The 24381-nt window shown below is 45.4% G+C and overlaps 1 protein-coding gene across 1 annotated transcript in view; it reads right to left on the bottom strand.

Moving 5' to 3' along the window:
- Window positions 1-224: 224 nt before the first annotated feature.
- MTHFD1 (methylenetetrahydrofolate dehydrogenase, cyclohydrolase and formyltetrahydrofolate synthetase 1) overlaps window positions 225-24381 on the bottom strand; it is a 63936-nt gene continuing 39779 nt past the window's right edge. Inside the window, exons 17-28 of the mRNA XM_070418535.1 lie at window positions 17715-17791; window positions 16989-17129; window positions 15302-15370; window positions 14934-15045; window positions 14678-14817; window positions 12052-12093; window positions 9100-9200; window positions 8163-8340; window positions 5450-5557; window positions 4772-4924; window positions 1650-1743; window positions 225-469 (exon numbers count right to left, since the gene is read on the bottom strand). Coding sequence (XP_070274636.1) covers window positions 1654-1743; window positions 4772-4924; window positions 5450-5557; window positions 8163-8340; window positions 9100-9200; window positions 12052-12093; window positions 14678-14817; window positions 14934-15045; window positions 15302-15370; window positions 16989-17129; window positions 17715-17791 — 1211 coding nt within the window. The 3' untranslated portion in view covers window positions 225-469; window positions 1650-1653. The remainder of the gene's footprint in view (window positions 470-1649; window positions 1744-4771; window positions 4925-5449; window positions 5558-8162; window positions 8341-9099; window positions 9201-12051; window positions 12094-14677; window positions 14818-14933; window positions 15046-15301; window positions 15371-16988; window positions 17130-17714; window positions 17792-24381) is intronic.

The raw sequence follows: 24381 nt of genomic DNA on the forward strand, positions 1-24381 counted from the left end.
CAGATATGATAAAAAAGTACGTCCTCTGTACCCTGCTCCTCCTGATATATGCCCTCCCAGAAATATGCAAGCCTGCACCATTTTCCCCTGTAAACAGAGCAGTATCATAAAGTACATACTGCAAGTTGCTTCTTTAGTCTCAGTGTATGCCGGACAAGCTCACCCAGGACGGCAGATTGCAGCAGTCTGTTAATGCTGCAGTTTATATTTGAACACAAAGATAGTAAAATCATTTTCTTTTATTCTGTGAAATTTCAGTAAAGTAAGTAGACGTGTGCATGCTTTATGTTCATTTAGACATGATGATAGGAATTAAGACCAAAGAAGGGCTTTGGGGGAAACTCCCACTATTTCTTTCAGAAGATCTTCGAGGCAGGGGCTGACTTCTCTCGGCTTCTCCACTCTCCTGCCCGTAGGCCCGAATACACACTGGCCTAACTTGCAAAGTAGCTTCTTGAAGATGGACAATCTAGAAGGAAAAACAAAAACAAAAAACAGGAATGAATGTTTCCTCTTCCCTTCCACACTACACCATCACCCTCTCGCACTACCAAAGCGGTTATCATTTACAGCTTTTCCCACAACTCCTGGCGGGCCAGTCCAAAGACCTGGAAACAATGCACGGCATTTACATCATGGCTGTGTGAACACTGTGCCAGGCCAGACCAGGCATGAGCCAGGAGGACCTTTCCAACGTCACACCTGCCTCTTGAGGAATGTGTTCCCCCAGCATCAAGCGCAGCCTCCTCTGTGGAAGCAGCTGTTTCTGTAAGTAACCATCCTTACGGCTGCTCAGGTGAGGACTATGGTTCGCATGACCCCTTGATACCCTTGTCTTTTCTAGCTCTTCCTAGTCTTTCTCAGGCCACCCTCCTCCCGTTTCACGTTGGACGTGTAACCCGAGGTCACTTGTACTTCATTGCTGTTTAGATCAGGACTCAGTTTCCTGAGAACCATGCCTTCTTTTTTCTTGGTTTATTCTCATTTTGCTGGAGTACAAGGTCAAATCCCTTCCTCAGAGGAGATACGGGCTGGGGGACCTGTATGTGCCGAAACATCTGGATGGATTTGGTAGGGTGTCTTTCCCTGTGAACTTGGAGGGTATTCCTCTTACTGCTAAGACAGGTTGGTTCAGTCTAATTCTCATTTTTTCATAGGCAAGCCTTTCTCTGGAGAAGGATTTTTAGGATTTTCATCATTGATGCTTTTGAAATTAAACTGAATGTATCTAGGGATGGCTCATTCATTGTGATGGGTACTTAAGGCCTTTCACTTAAGACCCAAGAACTGCATGGTTGTTTCCTTCTCTTTTCTACTCCCGAGGACATTTACCCAACTCTTAGCTGCTCTATTCAGAGTACAGACCTCAGCTGCTCCTGTACCATCAACCCGGAACTCAGAGCTACCTGTGCTCCAGCAGAGGAGGCCTAGCTTCCGCTACAGTCCCTCCTTAGTTCAAGAGATGGCGGCTTTCCCCCCTCACTGCCAACCTGTGATATCCATGCTCTTCCTCCAAAAATGTGTTACTCTCATTACTGCCCCCTCTCCCCTCAGCAATATCTAAAATGACATCACTTTAGTTGGAGTCCTGTAATTCATAGGTATGCCTCATAAAGAAAATGGCAATACTCTCATCAGAAACAACTTACCTGTTTAGAACAGCCCATTCACCTGCTCGGTTACAGGGTCCAAATCAATGTCATAGAAACAGGGCCGGGTAGGGAGTCCAGGCATTGTGCTCATCTAGGAGGTGTGAAATAGCATTCCAAATAAACTTGGTGATTTCCCCCCATGTTTCCCTCAGATAGAAAGCCCAAGGCACAAAGATAGAATACGATTTTATAGTTGTCAACAAAATGGTACTCCTCTTGTTAACACACACACACACACACACGCCTAAGCGACCATTTGACCGGTAGCTATGACGCGCACTGACCACCAGGGGGGCAGATGCTCAATGCACAGGCATGGAAACATGGAACAGACTGATGAATCTCTGAGGGAAGGGGAGGGCGGAAAGAGATTAACCAAAGATCTTATATGCATACAAGCGGCCCAGTGCACAGATTTGGGGGATGTTGGAGAGCCGGTTTCAGCCCGATCCCTGCAGGCCAGGCCGAGGGACCCCAATGGTGCTCGAATCCGTGTACCGGGCCTCTAGTTAAAAATAAAGTCACTTCTTCTGTATAACGTTAAAGAGAAACCCTCAGATCCTTCAGCAAACCAAATGCCAGGCCTCACTCTTCTCTTCCATACTGACAGTTCCAACAAGAAGCAGCAGGTGCTGAGGAGGCTAAGGAGTCAGGTACTCACCTCCTCCGCCCTCAGTTCACAAGACCAAAAGGAGGTACAGGCTTGTCCACTTTTACATTTTGTTTTAATTAAATTTGTATAGGTACTCATAGTATTTTTGCTACAGCAACACATAATTAGAAATTAGTATCTTTTAACTTGGGCCAAGACATTTTCTACACAATGTACATGGTTTTGTAACTATTATTCTTTAAAAAAATTTTTTTTATTGATTTCAAAGAGGAAGGGAGAGGGAGAGAAATAGAAACACCAATGATGAGAGAAAATTATGGATTGGCTGTCTACTGCACGCCCCCCACCGGAGGAGATTAAGCCCGCAACCCGGGCATATGTCCCGCCTGGGAATTGAACTGTGACCTCCTGATTCATAGGTCGATGCTCAACCTTTGAACCACACCAGCCAGGCTACAACCACTATTCTTACTTGTCCAAATTGGCTTTTTAAGACTGAACCTGTAATGCGTATGGCTTATATTTGCACTTGCTTCTTTTCTAAAGACTTGGCTTTGACAAACATCTACTTAGGTGCAAATTCATAAGGCTTATAAGTGAAAACTCAGTATATTTTATCTATAACAATGTTCTATATAATGAATACTCACAGGTTCCAAATCAGATCCAGACAGGAAATAGTTTAAGTTGAACTTCTATGACTTAACTATAAAAATGTCATAGAATAGGATGAGTCACCTTCTGTGACACAAAACATCTACACTTTAGAAAACTTAATTCTGACATGTGAATGCCAACCAGTACTCCCTAGAACAGCGGTTGCCAACTGGAGGTCCGCAGGCCATTGGTGGTCCATGAGGTCTGAAAGGTTGGCGACCGCTGCCCTAGAACATACTATAGGGATCTGATGTCGGTCTCTACCCTCAAATTCTATAAGAGATAAGCCACTGCTGGGAGTGGGGGAAGGAGAGGAAGGAAGGGATGGGTCCTGAGACCTCAAAGACAAGCCTGAAGATGGCATTATAAAGACAAAGGACTTGTGCCATTGATGCAGACATAAATGAGCATGTTGGCAGAAGATGCTAAAGATGGTCCCCAAAACAGTGATAAAGATTCTCAGTATTTTTACTCTTATCCAAAGAAGATTTTGCTCCCTACACATTGGTCATATTGACAATCAGAAAATTTTAAAAATGAAAAGATTATATGTACATACACATACGAATGTAGACATAAAATTCTGAAAAGAAACCACCACACCTTGAATTAATACATAAAATACTCAAATCCTCAGTCCTGTTCAGGCTGCAATAGCAGTTAAGAGGCGTTAAGAATAGTGCTCATCTAGGTTATGCCACTTAGGTTATGTGCAGAAATGTCCTGGTCCAAGCTGGCTTCTAATGCGAGAGCTTGTTCTAGATGACAGAGTCTTGAGCTGGGCAGGATGTGTTTCTCTCTGCACTACAGGCAAACGCATTGGCCTGACCACTTCCAGTGTTGCTTTCCTGGTTAGTCACCCATTGCACACACACATCACCGTGACAATACAGACTGCAGCTACTGCTCTCTCAGCCGGCAGTTGCTAACAGTTCCTCTAGAAAGGACATGTTCCTCAGTATTCAAGGTGCTGGGCAAACGGGTTATCATTCCTATGAAAAAGGAATTTCTACAAGCCCCAAGGACTGACAAAGATGAACATCAGGACATAGCCAAGCCTCCTGCTCCCTGCGAGGTTGAGGGAACATAGGGGTGCAGGCACTTGCCTGACCCACACTGAGAGCGGAGCGGGGTCATATCTTTAATAACAACCCACGGCCAAAATCAGCAGAGCTCAAAACAGGATTCGGCTTTACTGTTACACACTTTTGACTCTATAATGCCACCTCCTACTACTTTCTTACTGTCTGAAAAAAATAATAAAGTTCCAAAAGGAGGGCTATTGATTTCCTTTTCATTGTGTATGGAGTGAGTTTAATATTTCAATCCTGTGTGCAGGTAAGTACAATCTGCCAATACAGGATCTAAGGGGGAAACCTGGGCACCAGATCAATGCTAACCCTGGGACAAAGTTCAAGCTGCGACTATGCCCTTAAGCATTCTTCCTCCTTTAATATGCATAAAACCCACGGCATAAGCTCGAGGCCTGTCAAGAAGACCCAGCAGGTGCAGAGCCTCTGTCCTGCCTCATAGCTGTTGGGAGCACAGAATTAACCCGTGAAAGGTGCCCAATGAATGTCAGTTGTGCTTATAAACAAGCTCTATCACAGCCCATCCACTGGGCCCATCCTGGATTCAGTCAAGGTCACGCTGTCACTGGGAAACAGAATTGTTATTCAGCACAAGTAGTCACGAGTCATCCTTGAACCGACACCAGAGGGTCCACAGCAAGAGGATTAATCCTTAACAGGCCCTACTCCGACTATCTCCTCAGCAATGAACTCTGCTCATTTGGCATCTGCCTGCTGGCTTCGCACTCAGTTTAAGACGAGTTGCAGCACTCACTTACCGTTCCAACCAGGGGGTACAGAAAACCAGCCCCGACGCTGGCACGGATGTCGCGAATGGGCAGGACGAAGCCGGTAGGCACACCTTTTTGCTCTGGGTTATGAGACAAGGACAGGTGTGTTTTGGCCATGCAGATGGGCAGATGCCCAAAGCCCTGGGGAAAGAAGGGAACAGAAGTGGGGCAAATGAAAAGCTGACACCGCGAGAAAGAGCTTTTGGGCGCGATGGTGTGGATGCTTCAATTTATTTGAAACATTTCAACTCCCCTTATACCTATCTCCACCTCGCTGCCCTCTAGCTTAGTTAAAAAAAAAAAAAGTTGCGGGGAGGGGGGTGCGGAGAGAATCTGTTGGGTGAGGGGAGTAAGTACTCAACCATATCCCAAACGTGAGTATTTTATTTTCATCTATATAGCCAATACAACTCAAGGCCAGCTCCCAATACTTTAGTAAGACACTCCACAATTCCTCCTGGCTTTTCCACACACTCGTATACCACCTGTGGTGATAAAGAACTTGGGGCTGGATCACCCAATGCACACTCACTATTTCAGAGGGGCAGAGGCTGCTGCCAGAGGAGGGAAAGCAGTGGGTGCTTATCGGCTGGGGGAACTCGGGGCTTCTTGACTGCAAGGCCTGCTTTATAAACAGCCGAAAGAACAAAACAATCAGACAACTACCTGCTTCGTGTAGACTTCTGCCTTGAGCTGAGCCTCAGGGAGCAATTCAATGTCATCTGCCCCATAGATCTTCTGTGCGATGATCCTGATTTTATCTGCTATAGAGAGCTGATAGACAGAAAAGAGGGGGAGACCATCGCTGGAACACAGGCCCATTCCAGGTCAGAGTCCCTACAAGGGCCAGAAGATGTTTTTATATACATATACAGACATGCAAATAGTTTGAGGTTTATTGGGTTAGAACATTTTCTTTTAATGCCAAGCCCCAGATTTTATAAGTGGAAAATGTCCCACAGAGGTAGTTTCTCTCTCTGTGTGTGTATTTAGGATCTCACCAGGTACATCACAAACAATATTGATGACGACCCAAGAATAATTACTTCTTTATAAGTAAAAAATAATGTTCTATGACTGGAAAGCAGTCTCCTGTCAAAGCTGTTTATGAAATAAAACCGATATCCATCCACATAACTCCCGGTTTGCATATGAGAAATAGATGCTATTCTTAATATAACATATTGATTGCTAATTGCTGTTACTTAGAAATAGTTTCAAAAAACAATCTGGTGACTTCTATGGTGAATATGAAGTGGGAACAGTGTGAAAGGCTATGCTCTCCGGGGCACCTGCAGCAGAGCGCAGTGGTCGGAGGCCAGGGGTCTAACTGGTGAGGGCCTGGCCCCGCTGATTATCACAACAGGGCGCCTGGCTTCTCACGTGCTGCCCAGTGGGGGGAATCACAGCAAACAGCAAAGGAACTGGGAAGGAAAGCTACTCAGTGGTAACTTGGATGAGCAAATTACTAAAATTAGTCCATTTATCTGACTCTACTCCCTAGCAACTAAAGCTAAGAGAATGCATTGGGTGAGTTTTATTTTTTGGAAAGGAATAATAATCTATAAAAAAAAAGTTCCTTTTTGAACTAAACAGTGATAATTTATGAAAGGGCTTTGCATAATGGATATGATTAAAGCAACTATTCAGTTATGGCTTATAAAGATGCAACAGTGCCCTAACCGGTTTGGCTCAGTGGATAAAGCGTCGGCCTGCGAACCGAGAGGTCCTAGGTTCGATTCTGGTCAAGGGCATGTACCTTGGTTGCGGGCACATCCCCAGTGGGGGGTGTGCAGGAGGCAACTGATTGATGTTTCTCTCTCATCGATGTTTCTAACTCTCTATTCCTCTCCTTTCCTTTCTGTAAAAAATCAATTAAAAATATTATTTAAAAAATAAAATAAAGATGCAACAGAGATAAGTGTCATATGCATCTTGTGACTGGGCTCTATGTGCCAAGGCACATTCAGAACTTCTGAAGCAAAAGTACTCTGTGGAAGGGTGATTTAAGACCAACAGATGTGGAATAAGACAAAAAGTGGCAGCCTCCTGATTTTCAGAGCAAAGTTCCAAGCAGAAATGGGTTATAACGAAGCAGGTCTTCTGCTCGCCTTCAAGGCCTGGGGCTCCTAGCAGTAGGCACTGTGGAGGGGTGCTTAGAGAGGATGTCTATAAAGGCTTCGCATCTGTGTTCATGGCATTTCCTGAAAAGACCATCGGTTGAATAGATTTTGAAACCCGTCTGTGAAACTAAAGCTCCATAGGAAAATGTCCGTGTCCACAGGGCAGTGTTAATTAACCGCCAGTGTATTATATATGCAAGAGGCAAAGAGAAACAAAAGAATGTTAAAATTCAAGAGTAATAGCCGAAACCGGTTTGGCTCAGTGGATAGAGCGTCGGCCTGCGGACTGAAAGGTCCTGGGTTCGATTCTGGTCAAGGGCATGTACCTGGGTTGCAGGCACATCCCCAGTGGGAGATGTGCAGGAGGCAGCTGATCGATGTTTCTAACTCTCTATCTCTCTCCCTTCCTCTCTGTAAAAAATCAATAAAATATATTTAAAAAAAAAAAGAGTAATAGGGTTTCTTCCTCCTACCTTTGGAAATAACCCTTTATGGCTTTTTTTATGTTAATTTTCGAAAGTGAATGATTATCTTTTAAAAACCAAGGCAAGAGCCCACTTAGAGAATACAAACAGAATTAGCTACCACATCCATCCCAAGTTCCTAATGAAGTTCCTTGTTGTGGGCATACCACTTAATGTCCAATCACATCCTGAAATATATGGACAGAGAAATGAAAACAAAACACAACTCTATAATATAAACAACCTTTCTCTGAACTAACTTTATACTTTATTGTTCTCGGAATAAGCAGTGCTTCTGCTTGGGCCAGACATCATGTAGTTTACTCAGTGATGGAAAAAATGCTAAAGCCTGCTGGGGTGCGTGGTTTTGCACCCGAGGGCTTCTCTGAACTTGAGGCAGCTCTGTGCCAGGAAGTGAGAAAACATATCTGAGCCTTGCTGTAGCCCCGTGTCAACTTGCCCTAATATGGTTGGTGCCTTGGGTTAAAGGCCGTAGTGAATTACACTCTTATATATGACCCTTCCTCCTACCAGCAGAGGAACTGTGCTGTGAGTCTTTCCAAAAGCTAGGACGTGAGCCAACCTCCCAGGGTCTTCTTGCCTGGACCCTTACTCTGTGTGTAGGCAGCAATATGAGTTGGTAAGAAAGCTGTCTAGAGTTGAGGGTCCAGGATGTGTAACTCACTAACAGACCCACAGAGCTGAAGCTGTTAGACACAGGCTCTGAACAGAGGCAGCCACACAGAAACCTCACTGTGCTTTTTGGCTTTTTGCATAGAGCAAGTAACCCACCTTGAGGTCATACAGGAGCCGGAAGCTGCTGGGTGCCTGAGCTGCTTTCTGGACGGCCTGAGCCAGGGCTAGGGCACCCTTGCCCCCTTCTGCCCAGTGAGTACATTTCACGGCGTTGAAAGCCCCATGTTCTCTGGCGAGGCGGCTGACGAGGTCCAGCTCGGTCTCTGTATCTGTCCTGAAAAGGCAGCACTTCATGTTAGAGCACTGACAGTGCCCGAGGAGGGCAGAATCTCTCGTTTTAGTCATTAAAGCCCTGATAAATCCCAGCTCCACGATTTACTACCGAGGTGACTTTCGGCCCGTTACTTAAGCTTTATGTGCCTAGATTTCCACGTGGGTAAAGTGGGAATAATCATAGCACTTATTTCATTTGGGATGTCCTGAGGTTGAGATGTCAAAGTACCCAGACCACTCCAGGTATAGCATAGGAATCAATATGTACTCGCTTTAAAAATATTTTGCTTCCCATTCTGCTGTGATTAGGCCATTATGAAAAGACCAAAAACAGCATTACAATATTTACACAACCCACGCAAGTCCTCTCTCGCAGGAACACTTCCAGCTCCATACGTCCGACTCTTTGTCATTACAACATCCCACCAGGCTCAGAGAAATAATGCAACTCTGTAGGGCTATGATCTCCTGTTAGCTCAAAAGGCCTCTGGACACCAAACAGAACATTTAACATCAGGTCTACGTGTTACCCACTTCACCCGGTGGAGGGGCGGGGAGGGGACCCAGGGGAGCCAAATCTGAGCCTGAACCCTCAGTGGGCGAGGTGACGAGTTCCCTGTGCCGTGTGTGGTGCCCGTCAGAGGCCCCTGAAGCACAGCTCAACAACCAAGAGGAGTAACTGAATCAAGAGTGCTAAAAGCTCCAGGAGACGTTTGCTGACCAGTTTCCACAGTCCCCTGGGCCCCGGCGCTGCACTTACTTGAATGCATTCACAGCCACCACCACTGGGACCCCAAACATTCTGGCATTTTCAATTTGTTTCTTCAAGTTACTGAAGCCTTTTTCCACCAGCTCCAGGTTCTGCAAAAACAACAGTGAAGGTGTTGGTCCTTCTGTGAGGTCAGAGAGAGCACAGCTGAAGATGGTTCCAGATTCTTCTTCTTCTTTTTTTTTAAAAAAATATATTTTATTGCCGAGGCCGGTTTGGCTCAGTGGATAGAGCGTCGGCCTGCGGACTGAGGGGTCCCAGGTTCGATTCCGGTCAAGGGCATGTACCTGGCTTGCGGGCACATCCCCAGTGGGGGCTGTGCGGGAGGCAGCTGATCGATGTTTCTCTCCCATCGATGTTTCTGACTCTCTGTCTCTCTCCCTTCCTCTCTGTGAAAAATCAATAAAATATATTAAAAAAAAAAAATATATATATATATATATATATATATATATATTATTGATTTTTTACAGAGAGGAAGGGAGAGGGATAGAGAGCTAGAAACATCGATGAGAGAGAAACACCGATCAGCTGCCTCCTGCACACTCCCTACTGGGGATGTGCCCGCAACCAAGGTACATGCCCTTGGCCGGAATTGAACCTGGGACCCTTAAGACCGCAGGCCAACGCTCTATCCACTGAGCCAAACCGGTTAGGGCTCCAGATTCTTCTTAAAGGGGAACCTGTCTCCTCAAGCCAGAGCCACTCCCTGTCGGGACAAGCTTGAGAGCACACAGGTCAGCGACGTATCTCCCACCTCAGCGAGTTGCGCTGTGGAGCCGCGAACACTGTGCGGCCTCATCACGTGCACATGGAGTGGAGTGGTGCTCGTGTCCCGGCTGTCCTGGCAACACAAGAGCTGCTCTATCTGCTTTCATCAAACCATATATCAATAGTATGCTTGCTGTTCGAAGGGAATCAGATGCCGTTAAATAAATTATGTTTATAACCCCTATGTTTATAGATTTTATGTACTCATATGATATAATGGCACTCACTAACTCTACTCAGTGTTGCACAGACCCTTCCATCAGAAGACAGAGCCTAGCACAGTGCCTGGTGCTTATTGTACAGCTGCTATGAGTACTGTCAGAAAACTTGAGGAAATCAGGGATGCTATCACAGAGGTTTTAAGGAACTTAACCATGAGCCTTTACTGGGGACAACAGAAAACAACATGAAGCCATTTGTAAGAACCAAATAACATGTAATTTAAAGGAAAGAAATTAAGGAAACATACGTTTAAATATGTTTTCTGCAGCACTGAAAAACTGCAAATAACACAAACTTTCTTCATAGGGGATTTATAATACACACACTCAATAAATGTTTATCATGGAGATGTTATGAAAAATGAGATATTCTATATTACACAGAACCTGTCAAAAGTGTATTTAGTTGCAAAAGAATGTACTAAGTTGCAAAGCAATGGAGAACTTAATTCCATTTTTGGACAAATAGAAAAATATATGTATATATCATGAAGTTTGTTTTAATGTTGAGAAATATACAGAAAATGGTTAAGAAGATTCAAGTTATACGTTACATTCTTATACTGTTTAACTTTTATACAAAGGGTATGATACTAACATAAGCTTAAAAATACATTAAATATTTAAAAAATATGTAATAGTCATATATAAAGTGATATACACTGGATCATGAGCAAAACCCAGCAGTAATAGCTCTGGGTTTGGGGAGTCCATGAAACAACAGAAAAAAATAGGTAAAAGTATTAAAACATCTGAGATCCTTATAATCATGATTTATGTTTTCCTTTAATAACTAAAAACCAAGATTAGGATTACTTGATATTCCAAAAAGCACTGCTAATTCTTTACCTCCAGTGACATGAAAACCAATTAATATGTAAGGCTGATTGAGAACAGTTTTAAATAAGTGGAATTTCTTAAATGAAGATACCAGCTGGGCCGTTAGGGGCAGTCATTCTAATCAGACACAGGGAAGGCGGTGGGGTGGCAGTAGGGCCAGATCGGTGAATTGCACTCCCACGCGTGAGTCAGACAAATGACCATAAAAGGCAAATCATAGCTCAGAAGACAGGCAGACTCAAGGCACTGACAATTTTTTCTAGCTGCTTTTGAAATACTTCATTTGGAGCCTAAACAGTGACCTGTATTGCTTGATAATTTAAGTTTCCAAAAAAAAGCAGAAAATTTGAATTAGTGATAGCGGCTGACCTTACTATCTCATTCGAGGGCCTCTCTCATAACCACCCCACGCTGACCCTGGAGATGTTTCTTTGATGGTAAATGACATAAATATGAAAAGGTTCAAGCTCCCAACTGTTTGAGCTCCTGCTTGATGCTATAAAACAAATGGAAATTTTGCCTAGAAAAATAACCAGGGTGCTGCAGAAGAAAAGACATCCCTAAAAAGGTCCTTGTGTTTGCTTCTGATTGGAATGGCATTTGGTAATCCACCCGGCCAGTCCAGGGAAGACAAAGAAGCTTCCAACAGTCTGGAGCAGGGTTTCTCAACCTCATCACTTCTAACATTTTGGGCCAAAGCATTCCTTGTAGTTGGGGCTGCCCTGTGCATCACTGAAGGATGTTCGGCAGCATCTCTGGCCTCTACCCACTGAATTCCAGTAGCACTCCCCACAAGTTATTATAATAAAAAATGTCTCTAGACATTGTCAAGCATCCCCTGGAAATAAAATTGCTCCCAGTTTGAGAAAACACCGCTGATCGAGGGCAGTGGTTTTACTGGTATCCTATGTGGGGCAATTCTTTTCTATGAGGCACTTCTTCCCTACTGCATTTAATCCAGTTCTTCGGCACACTGCAGCCTTTCAGCATTCCTGGGAGCAAGCCTGGGTCAGAGTGATAGCCCCACTCATCTCCAAAGGAGCCGGTTGAGATATGCTGATTCAGCCTGTGGTGCTTTCTAGGTCAAATAATTAGAAATGATTGGAGTTACCTCCTCTATGTACTCCTTGGGAAGAGGCAGTCCGGCAGTAACCTGGAAGGAAAGGAAGCAAAGTCAGAGGCATTTTCTATTTACAATTAAATATCAGCTTAAACTGGCATGTGCCATGTGTTAAGGCCAGGAGCTGCAGGCTTGGGGATATAGGACAGTTTAGGGTGTTTCCTGCCCTAAGGATTTAGGACATATGACCAATCCTACAGCACAGAACAAAAACAGCTGCTTTGAGAAGAGTGGACCTTTGTGGCCTAAACGTCAGTGGTGAGAAAGGATGCATCTACAGGGGTGGGGGAGAAGGAGGATGTAGTCTAGTCAGGGGCAATAACCTCTGATTGGTGCCCACAGCAGAGGGGTGGAAGTGAAGGTTAGTATAGGGAAAAGGCAGCCGTCAGTCCTCCGAAGGCCACCTTGACATGCCCGCCAATGGAGTCTGTGACAAGCCCTGTGCTGGGACCATGAGCTGGTCTGCAGAGCCAACCCACGCCTTTGTGGATCTGAACCGGGATACAGGAGCAATACCAACAGGAGGGAAACAACACACACGGGTTCTCTTCCTTGATCACAGTGTACTTAAAGGTCTCAGGATACGTTAAGCCATACATTCACTGTTAGAGAGGCACCTGGTGGCCTGGCCCTGCTGCACCCACAGGGCTGAGCATGGGGGTGAAGGTGCTGGTCCAGGAAGCCCACCGAGGGCCATGGGCAGTGATTAAGAAGCCTTCAGTTTTTCAGCTTGGTCTGCTCCTGTTCCTCAGAGACTACAGTGCTCCAACTCCACAGGGGCCACGAAGAGGTGGGGCTGGAAGCAGGGACCCGAGCCACCTCGTTCTGGCCTTAAACGCAGCCCCACGAGGGCATGTGAGCAGCAGGTCTGGTTCCTTGGCAGAGGTGTGTGTATACAACCCTTCTCAGTGCTGCCCAGGTTAAGGGCCTGGCATATTTTTTAGACCATGAGATGAGGAGAAAGGAAATGAAGGTGCAAAGTTGTGAGGATGAGTGCAGGGATGCAAGAGAGAAATGTTGGTTATAACTGGGAAGGAAAAGGGAGTCAGGCCATGCTGCACTGCTAGCAGAAAGGGCCGTCCTGGGCTAGGGGTGCTTTGTACCTCAGGGACAACAAGCAAAACTGGAGAGGCGGGGGCCGTGCTATGGCAGCGGTTCTCACAGCGAGGCCTGGAGACCTAATCCTTCCATGGGGTCTACAAGATCAAGACTATTCCACAATAATTCTAAGACATTATACCCTTTTCACTCTTTCTCTCTCACGGAGTATATAACCGACTTTTCCAAAGACTATGGGACATGGGATATCACAAAAGATCAAATGCAGAAGAGAATCCAGTGGCCTCCAACGAAACCAGATACTGAAGAGATCTGAAAAATGTACAATGCCTGAATTTTGTTTTGGAAAAATACAGTAACTTTTCATTAAAAAAATAAAATAAATTTATGTTAATATTAACTCAGCTTAATTCCTCATGTAATAAATATCAATAGATATAACCCACCTAAATAAAAGTTCTTTCAGGCCCTCATTCATTTTTAGGGGTATAAAGAAGTTTTGAGACCAAAGGTTTGAGAAGAACTGCTGTAGTGGCCGCTACACTAAGAAACACTGCTTTTGTTCTGCAGGGGAGGGAGGTCTTCTTTCTCAAGTTAGAGGACCAGCTCCTAGGACGGGAATTGAATTCAAGTAATTTCTGAACACCAGCACCATGTCTTCACATGTAAGTGCCAAAGAAAGGTGCTACAATAACAGGATGTAAAGTGAAATTTCCAACCCATAGGGACTCGAGAAAACACAAGGTTCAGGTTGGAGGTGAAATAACCCAGTCCTAACCTGTTTGCATTGCCCACAGGCAGTCCCGAGCGAGCACCTCTCCCCTTCTCCCTCCCACCGCCCACCGCCCACCGCCCACCGCCCACCGCAGGGTGCTGGTGTCCCCTCCGGCGTGCACCTCCCCAGAAGGGCTGACCCGTCTCAGCTAAGTAGTTCCGTGGGCTGGCTGCCAGTGTCACTCTTTGGAGGAAAAATGGGACATATTTTAAAAGAACAGTCTGACCATAAAGGAATGTTTTGAGGGAATAGCAAGCACATGTCCTTGGAGGCATTTAGATATTATCAGATGTTTTCCCCAGAAAGGTAGGCCATGACGCCAATTCCAGCCCTCTGAAAATGCCGAGAGCTGGTCGTGCCGAGTGATAAGAGGCTACCGGCCTGAACATCCCTTGCTTTTGACACTCTATTAATCATGAAGATAAGAGCTGCTAATGAAGAAACAGGCACAAGCCATGCAGCTTCCCTTTAGCCTTCAGATTATTCCTGAAAATCAGACTCTTCCTACTCTCTTTTTTTTTGGGTTAATCTTCACTCAAGGATATTTTTTCCATTGACTTTTGGAGAGAGTGGAAGGGAGGGGGGGGGGAGAGGAAAAGAGAGAGAGAGATTGGTTGCTTGGTTGCCTCCCACACAAGTCTCAACTGGGGTCAGGTATCAAACCTGCAACCCAGGTATGTGCCCTTGACTGGGAATTGAACCCGAGACTCTTCAGTTTGCAGGCTGGTGCTCTAACCACTGAGCAACTGACCAGGGTGGACTCTTCCTACTCATGATCCTCACCGTGGGGCCACCTCCGTGCATTTTAAGAGCCCTGACAGTGGCAACAAGCACCACCACGTGAGGGCGGAGACCGGAATACCGGCACTTGATGTTAAAAAACTTTTCCATTCCAATGTCTGCTCCAAATCCTGCTTCCGTCACTGTGAGTAAGGAGAAAAGCAACTGTCAAAATGCTATTCCAACTCCCCTGATGTTAAAACAAAACAAAACAAAACAAAAAAAAACATCCATTCACTGACTGTGCAAAAAGACTCACCTACAAATCCTTCAGGCCCAACAAGCTTGAGTGCAATGCGGTCTGCAATGATAGAGGAGTTTCCGTGTGCGATGTTGGCAAACGGTCCAGCATGAACAAATACCGGAGTGCCCTGTGGAAACCACGACAGTGAATCTGTGAATCCTGCTTCGAAATGGATCCCACAGTCAAGAGGAAAGTTAGTTGGAATCCCAAAGAAAAAGACATCCCGAAAAGTTAAACACGAAGCTGCCTCTTTATGACAGCAATGTCCCAACTGCAACCTCGAGGAAGAATGGGGAGAGACGAGCAGGCAGAAAAGTCTTGACTCCCCAAGGAAAGTGTGGACACAGAAAACTGATCCGAAAGGCTGGCGCCGCTCCGCTCACCTCCAGTGTCTGCATGAGGTTGGGCTTGATCGCGTCCTTCATGAGCACGGCCAGTGCCCCACTCACCCCCTGTAAAATGAAGGCGCGATATGTTCACTCCGACCAGCAAAAAACCAACCTTCTAATACAAAACTCAGCACTCTTAGGTCTTCCGTTTTAGACGTCTTAGACCAATTAGTAGTTCCACCTGAACTAGACCATTCAGTTATTTACTTTTTTCTGGATATACTCTGAATTTGCCAGTTATTTTAAGCAGAGAGAACAGCTAGAATAAAAATGACATTCACATGTAATTCTTGGAAAAAGCGTAACTCTGGAAACAAGCATCTCAATCAAGCTCTGTTGCTGCTGGACGAGGAGAATCCACCTAGCTTACACATACAGATGCTAGTTCTCTGAGTAATGAATTACTTGTAACTTTGGTGTCTGTACAGAAATGGCCACAAACCAAATTCAATATGTGGAAAAACTAAGAATTTACCCAGGAATTCAATACCAACTCTTAAAGACCAGGTCCCTCTTCTAAGCCCTCCAACCACAACTGAAAAAACTGGTGACAAAGTAAAATAAAACTATAGACCCCATTTATATTCAATTTTATGAGTTTTGAAGTTTTCTGCTTTGGGTGTAAAAATTTAAAACAATTTTCTTTTTTTACACATATTAACTGCGAAAAGAGGATGTTAATGTTTTCCCCCAAGGATCTGGTTCATTGGAATGAGTTCCTATTGACATACTGCTTGCTTAATCATAGGCCAACCATATTGGTGTGTGTCAACACAAACAGACCTTTAAAAAATTAATCTAGCCCTGGCCTGGGTGGCTCAGTTGGTTGGAGCACTGTGCCATGCACCGAAGGGTCGCTGTTTGGATTCCTGGTCAGGGCATATGCCTAGTTTCTGTCCCTGGTTGGGGCACATATAACAAGTAACCAATCGACGTTTCTGTTTTACATTGATGTTTTTCTCTCTCCCTTCCTCTCTCTAAAATCAATTTAAGAAATTTAATCTCTAAGATCATCTCATGCCGAAACCGGTTTGGCTCAGTGGATAGAGCGTCGGCCTGCGGACTGAAAGGTCCCAGGTTCGATTCCGGTCAAGGGTATGTATCTGGGTTGCGGGCACATCCCCAGTGGAAGATGTGCAGGAGGCAGCTGATCGATGTTTCTCTCTCATCGATGTTTCTGACTCTATCTCTCTCCCTTCCTCTCTGTAAAAAATCAATAAAATATATTTTTTTAAAAAAAAAGATCATCTCATTTCAAACCTCATATTATCACGTAGACAGTTCAGAAATAAATCTGAAGTAGAGAACTAGCCTTGTAGAACCATCAGATAACTGGATAATGAATTATTCCCAACATGTTTATCAGCGTGGATACAGTGGCAGCCAACAAACTCATGACAAGTGGACTCTGTGTAGGGAGGCGTCATGGGGAGAGGCCAGGGTGTGACCCCAAGCTCAGCAACTAAGGGCCTCACTCGGACTCTGGTGCCCTCTGCAAACTGAAGCCATATACCCACTTCTGTGAATACTCTCAGGTTGAACATGTTGCTCAAACCATCTGAAACCTGTGGTCTATAACTGGAGCATACTACCTACTACTCACCATGAAGGACATTTTATAAATTCCCTAATTACCTTGTCAGCAACAAAATCATATCTGGCCCATACGTGGGGTACCTACCAGGTCTTCGGTACTGATGGGCTCCCCTTTCTTACTGGATGCCACCACCATTTTGCTCAGTCTCTCTCTCATGTCTTCCAGGGAACTGGTGAGAGCCAGGACAGCCATGATTTCACTGGCCACAGAGATATCAAACTGGGTCTGTTGGGAGGAAAGAGACACAACAGGGAAAACTTCGTTAAGCCACAACAGTGAACTGCAAAAGTAATCCTTGTTTGCATCCACAGCTTAAACAAAAGCTTAAATGGGTAGAATAACAGTAATACACAGAGAACTTAATGAAACTAGTTCTCCCCAACAGAAAAAATCCTTAATTATTCCAAGACCTTGATTAGGCAAATCTTTAAAATAAATATTCTAGTAGGACAGTCCTGTGAAAGCAGCTTATAGTTATGGTTTCCCTAAAATACAACTCGGAACCTCTTACACCAAAGAGACATACTGCAAAATGGTCACAATTTTAATCAATTTGTGTGCACTGATATTCACTTGGGTCTCCACCTCCAGGAAAAAATGCCGGGGGAAAAACACACAGGTGACACATAGGATGTACTGCAAAAGCTGTCAGGAGTGCTCAATCCCACACACCTATTCGCTTCCACTTTAAAAGGAACAGGCAGAAAAGCACCTGGCAGTACCAGTCGGGTGGGAGCAGATGGAGGAGGACAGAAGGAGCAAGGATATGGCTCACTGGAACTAATTTACTTAGAAAGGAACAAACGTTACCGTCCGCGTGTAACCTTTCTCCGTCGGAGCCTGTCCAATTGTGATCTTCCTCAGGAATCTATCGTTGGTATCCAACACTACAGCAGAAAGGGAAGACATAGGACAATGCCAGGAAATGGACCATGAAGTTAAAGGAACCAGCCAAGTTGTAGAGCAACAAGTCCAACTTAATGCCCGTCTATTAACATTTGATTTCAAATCAGATGGCAAAGCTAGAATATGGGTTCAAATTAAGACATGATGTACATATATAGTAAGTGTACAGGAGTTTTGTTTTTTTTTAATATATATTTTATTGATTTTTTACAGAGAGGAAGGGAGAGGGATAAAGAGTTAGAAACATCGATGAGAGAGAAACATCGATCAGCTGCCTCCTGCACACTCCCTACTGGGTTTGTGCCCGCAACCAAGGTACATGCCCTTGACCGGAATTGAACCCGGGACCCTTGAGTCCGCAGGCCGATGCTCTATCTGCTGAGCCAAACCGGTTAGGGCAGCCGTGGGCAAACTACGGCCGCGGGCTGGATCCGGCCCGTTTGAAATGAATAAAACTAAAAAAAAAAAAAAAAAGACCGTACCCTTTTATGTAATGATGTTTACTTTGAATTTATATTAGTTCACACAAACACTCCATCCATGCTTTTGTTCCGGCCCTCCGGTCCAGTTTAAGAACCCATTGTGGCCCTCGAGTCAAAAAGTTTGCCCACCCCTGGGTTAGGGCTACAGGAGTTATTTTTAAAGAAACAAATGTGGACTGGCTTGGTTTTATTCTGTCTAGATAACTCAAACAACTAGAAATCTGGAACCTATTTTAAAGCATATTCGAGCTTACAAGAAAAACAGCAGGCCACAGTTTTTCAAAAGGCAGAGGTCTGTGTTGTTCTGCGGGATGACTCACTGGTCTTACACCATCCTGGGAAACACAAGGGCCATGAGCGCAAGGCCAGGCAAATGCCTTCAGAAGCATGCTGGGTAACAGGCCTGCTCTTCCCTTCAGCACGCTGAGAAGAATCACCTCCCTTCAGATGACAGAATAGCTATCCAACTGTATACCCTTGGAGAACATGACAAAGATCAACCAGCTAACTAGTCTTACTTCCGTCTCCCAGGACAAATTACTGTTAACATTTTAGTGTATTTCCAATGTTCTTTTTTTGTATGACGCGTCAAACTGAGAGGCGCCAATATAATCAGGTCAGAAAGGTCAGAAAAGGAACAAACGGCACCAGAGCGTTACATTTAACGGCACCAGGGCAATCAAGAAGGTCAGAAGGGGGAGATGAAACAATCAACTTTTATGGGAGGCAGCTGCAGCCAGGGAGGTTACGGGAGATGGCCGCAGCCCGGGAGTAAACTGAAAAACAAACAACTTGATAAGAAACCAGACAGGCATTAATTCACAACGGTGCCAGATTCCCAGAAGAATGACCCCGTTTGCTCCCCCCGTTTGCTAGAGGAGTATATAACCTGTGCTTAAACTCTTAGTCGGGGCTGACAGCCGCTGCTCTGCTGCGTTCAGAGTAAGCTGTGAGCCCCAACATGTTGGAAACTAAATAAACCCTTTGCCTTTTGCATGAGAAGCGTCTCTTGGTTCTTTGTGACAGCGGCTTGCGTCCTGGGCGTTACATTTTGGAGGTTCCACCGAGATAAACCGCAGCCGCCTTCAGGTATCAACGTTCCAACAGACGCTTCTTGGGGTAAGTGACGGCGCCTTTTTGAATAAAAATAGCGATCGCTTAGATATTGAGAGCTCGAATTTTGTCAGAGCCGGCAAATCTGTTCGGTCAGTGCTAGCAAATCTGTTCGGTCTGGTGGCTGTCGGGGAGGGGCGTGAGCCTCCCCCGACTGCGGCAGACAGACGTGTCGGGAGGTCGCAGGCCACATCCCCGGGGGACGCCCTGGTGGAGTCTGGAGAGGACCAGGGACGCCTGGATTCCTCTCGTCTGTTTCTGATTCTGATTCTGTAATTCTGTTGCCAGCTGGGTCAATTGGCTTTGAAAAACCTTCTTTTTTGGATCCTTCGATTTTTGTCTCAACGCGTTGTGTCTGTTCTGGTTATTTGTTCTTTGTTGTCTGTCATTAGTCTGTGTTTTCTGTTTGTCATGGGCCAGAGTGCTTCTACTCCTTTGTCTCTGACCCTGGACCGCTGGTCAGAAGTCAATGGACGAGCTCAAAATCTATCCCTTATCATCAGAAAGAGTAAATGGCAGACTTTCTGCTCGTCCGAGTGGCCCACCTTTAATGTCGGATGGCCCCCGGAGGGGTCTTTCCATCTGCCTCTCATCAGGGAAGTGAGGAATCTGGTTTTTCAGCCTGGCCAACACGGACACCCGGACCAGGAGCCTTACATTTTAGTCTGGCAAGACTTATGTGAGAACCCCCCGGCGTGGGTCAAGCCCTTCTTACCCCCTGGTTCTCTCCCTAGGTCCTCGGTCTCTGCTTCTGAGCCGGCAATCCTCCCTGTGAAGCCGGCTCTCCCCTCTCCTCCACCCTCTGCTCCCTCCCCTCCACCCTCTGCTCCTCCTGGACTCAGACTGCTCCTTTGGGTATCGTGATTGATCAGTTCAAGGAGATTGCGGGAGGCTTTAGAGCTCCCTCAGAAATTGAAAAGTTGTTAAAAATTGAATGGATTGTTTAAACTCCGAATGAATGTCTGGTGAAAGTATGTGAGTGTAAAGACGGGGGGGAGGGGGGGGGGGCAAGCGTGCGGGAGCGCGGTGCACGGTGACCGCCCTCAGCGGCGGCCCTGGGGGCTCGGGCCGGGCGCGGACTCGTTCGCGGAGCCTGGCGGCGGTGGCCGGCGTTGGCCCTGGGTTTGTGTCGAGCGAGTGGAGCTGGGCGGAGCACAGGGGAGCAAGGCCAGCGAGTCGCTTGCGGGAGGCCGGAGCAGCGAGGCCCCTGGCGGCGTCGGGTCCGGGGGAAGGTCTGGGAAAGGTCCCGCGCGGAGCCCACGGGCCGGACACCTGGGGGCGGCGCGGCTACTCTGGACGGGAGCAGGGCTCTTCCCATGGAGATCGCGCCAGCTAGATAACAAAAAGTCCTTCTTGTAATTGAGAAGTTTTAAAATGTGTCTGGTATTTCTGTTCGCGTGTAAAGAGAAAAGCTGGTTTAAAACTAATGCGCGCAATTGTCCTGTTGTTGGACATTTAGATAGAGTTTTGAACTAGAGTCTCTTCACACATGTACAGAATAAAACCCAAGACTGATTATTTCCTAAGGAAAATGGCTAATTTTACCCAGGGAAGCAATGCAGGCTTGTTCTAGCAACAAGCCTCCAAAAGAAAATTCAGTGAGATTGCCTCTGTTACAAAATTTGCCAAAGTAAATGCCTTAATAATAATAATTGGATTTGAATCTCAAGAAATTATGTAGCTACAAATTTGCCTCTTGACTTTCCCCAGAGAAAAATGGTGGTTTTAAAGTCAAGGGCTGGGCCAGGCCTGTTTGCCAGCCTCAGGTGTGGTTTTCCATAGCTGCTGGGAACTTGAGACCTTAAAGTTTACTGAGTCAAACAATAAAAAAAAAAAAAAATGTTCATCTAGGTATTTTGAAGAGACATAATATACAATATTAATCTGAATATGCCTCGTACGAAATCTAGAGGGTAGAATTGAATCTGTTGGTTAATTGTGTCTTGTATTTTTGAAGTTTACGAGAAGTCGCTGACCACAGAGAGACAGACAGCTATCCCAAGATGACGTCAACAAGGCCTGTATACTCACAAACTGATAATTGCTAGCTGTGGTGATTCAAAGTTTTAATGGAGAATGTTATCTATCTTTATTGTTTAAGTATATGTCTTTGTTGTTTAAAATTGTTTAGCTAATGAAATTTTTGTTTGTATCTCTAAAAAAAAAAAATGATGAATATATTGCTAATCTGAGGAATGTTAATTACTTACATGTCACCTTAAAAATTAATTAAGGCTCAGAGTTCTAACTAACTGGAATGTACAGCTTTGGTGTGATGGAGGAAGGTAAAGAAATACTTAATGAAAGGTCTGAGGCATGGTTATGCATTTTTGAAGGACATAGAAAAAAGGTTTGAAGGCTAACCTAAAAAAATGAAATTTGTGAAGGTTGTGTATGTAATGAAAAGGAAAAGATAAATATTAAAAGAAAGTTGAATGCATGATAGACCAGTAAGCTGGGACAAGTAGAATAGGGAAACTAAGCAAAAATCCTGTCTTCCCTAAACCAAAGACATTTGGAGTAAATGCTTTGCATTTGCCTCCCTAAACAAAGGTTAAATCGTTTATGTCAATCTGATTAGTGTCATTTGTTGTCCACACCCAGGGACAAATGAAGTTAAAAAATAAGCCTTATTTTGATTAATTCTTTCATTCAGAAGGAGCTAACCCGGTCCCTCCCTGCAACATGAATGATAAAATATATGTTAAGAAATTTTAAAGTTGCTCAAAACTCGCTGCCTTGGGTCCAGTTCTGCGTGTGTAAGAAGGGACAGAGTAAGGTTTAGTAGCAGGAGTGGAGAGACAGGCAGGACAGGAGCAGGCCAAAAGAAGCTGGCAAGGCCATCCAAACCACCCAGCCGCTATTGGCCAGAGCCGCCTGAGGCAGACCTCCTTGGACTGGCAACAGCTGACTCTGACTAGGACAGGCTGGGCTCTTTCCAACTGGGCCCCCATGAACCGATGGTCGAAATGAAAATCGGGGGCCAGACTGTGAACTTTATGGTTGGTACAGCGGCAGAGCACTCGGTAGTTACTCAGAAGGTAGCTCCCCTCTCAGGACAGGAAGTCACCATTATTGGAGCTACCGGGACCACAGCTGCAGACTGTTCTGCCGCCCCCGCGGATGTCAGTTAGGCGGCCATCAGGTGGTTCATGAATTCCTGTATTTGCCAAATTGCCTGGTCCCTCTAATGGGCAAAGACCTTTTAGCCAAAATGAAAGCAGAAACCACTTTTGCCCCAAATGGCTCAGCACAGCCCTGCCTAGGTGAAGAGACCTCTTCAATGATCCTGCCCTTAGCAGTGCCAAGGGAGGAAGAATGGAGACTTTATACCCCCCCCCAGCCAAAGGCCCCCACATCTGTTCCTGTCAGGCCCCCATCAGGGGACTTGGATGGTGTTCCTGTTATCTGCTCAAGAGCCCAAGACTGTAAAGATACTTGTTCACTAAAAAGGTGTAAGTATATTTGTAAACTCCTCTGTCTGTTTGTTTACTGGGAACTTTAATTTTCTATATGATATTCTGTGCTGGGTTAGGATTTTGGAATTCTAGTCTGATTGGGACATTTAAGGATGGGGCTCACAGTTCCTCAAGGCAAAGACTTAATGGGCCCTTCCCCCTGCCTGTGAAGGAAGACAATGGGCCTTGAAATCTGTAAAGATAGGCGAGAATGAAGCTGGTCAGGCCTCACCCCCTATCATTCCTGACTTTCTTGCTGCAAGAATTGTCTCTTTTCTTAAGAGGGCTCCAGAGGGCGCACGAGGACATTTGGCTGCGCCTTGGCGCCACCCAGGCAAAAGGCACCTCCTGGAACCTCGATGGAAAGGTCCCTACACCCAACTCCTGGTACTAACGACCCCCACCGCTCTCAAGATAGATGGCGTCGTGACCTGAGTCCATCACACCCACGTCCGGTCAGCGGACCCATCCATGATGCGGAAGGACTTCGTCAAGCTACGGCGTGCTCGACCTGCCTGATGCTGGTAACATTGAATAGACTTAGATAATGCCTGCATCTTCATGGACATGGCTCCAAAGAGACAAAGACAATTTATAGAATCACATGTTTAATAGCAGAAGATGTGGCTGCCTAAAGCGGCCATGATGCCTATATTATGTTTCATTGTGTTGATATGTCACATTAACCTTTAATTCTCTTGCAGGTTTAAATGTATGTTGACTGTCCTAAAAGGGTACTATGTGGGATGAACCCCAAAAAGTAAAGGGTGCCTAGCTGCCAAGAGGGCAGGTGCCCACCTGGGCAGGGAACAGTGCCCATCAGGTTTTGGTCTCTGTTGAGAGACAGCTAACAGTTGGCAGCCTGTGTACTGCTTGCAGGCCTTTATGACCATGCCCATGTCAGGGGTAGTCTAAAAAAAAAAAAAAAAAAAAAAAAGCCTGTTTAGAGTGAAAAGTCTGAAGCATAGTTATACATAAAAAAAAAGTTTAGAAAAGTCAGAAAATCTTAGAGTAGATCAGTATGTCTTTCTTCTTATGTAATTCCTCCGAAATTTGGCGATGCTAACATGGCAATACATTTCTTTGCATAGATTCAATAAGACCGGTTCCTAATAGTGGTTTTATTAACGGAAAACTTTGACTGGAGTATCATGTTTTAAAGAGCCCTGTCTGAGCTCTAAAGACTTGAAGCCAGTAAAAATGCCACAAAGGAAGCCTGGTATTCTGCTTAGAAGCCCTGAAGATGGCTGGCGCTGGAGTGTCAGGCCGATGCCCTACCATCACTGGCGGTTGGTAAGAGTAAAAGGGGAGCAGTAGGGATGCCTCTACGTTCCTGCGGAACCCCCATACGCTCGGGGCCGCAACAAGTAGGAGGGCTACTGAGATGGGCTTAAAGCCTGGAGCGTGGGCTCAGGTGGAATTGCTACAGGTGAAGAATTCACCTAACTCAGCAGATACTGCAGGCGGGCCTGATGGCAGCTGGGTGGCGTGGCTTCCTGGCCCTACAGGGCACATTAA

Source organism: Myotis yumanensis, unplaced genomic scaffold (assembly GCF_028538775.1).
Source record: "Myotis yumanensis isolate MYYU_CA2020_CCGP unplaced genomic scaffold, mMyoYum1.0.hap1 SCAF_1, whole genome shotgun sequence".
NCBI classification, from domain to species: Eukaryota; Metazoa; Chordata; class Mammalia; order Chiroptera; family Vespertilionidae; genus Myotis; species Myotis yumanensis.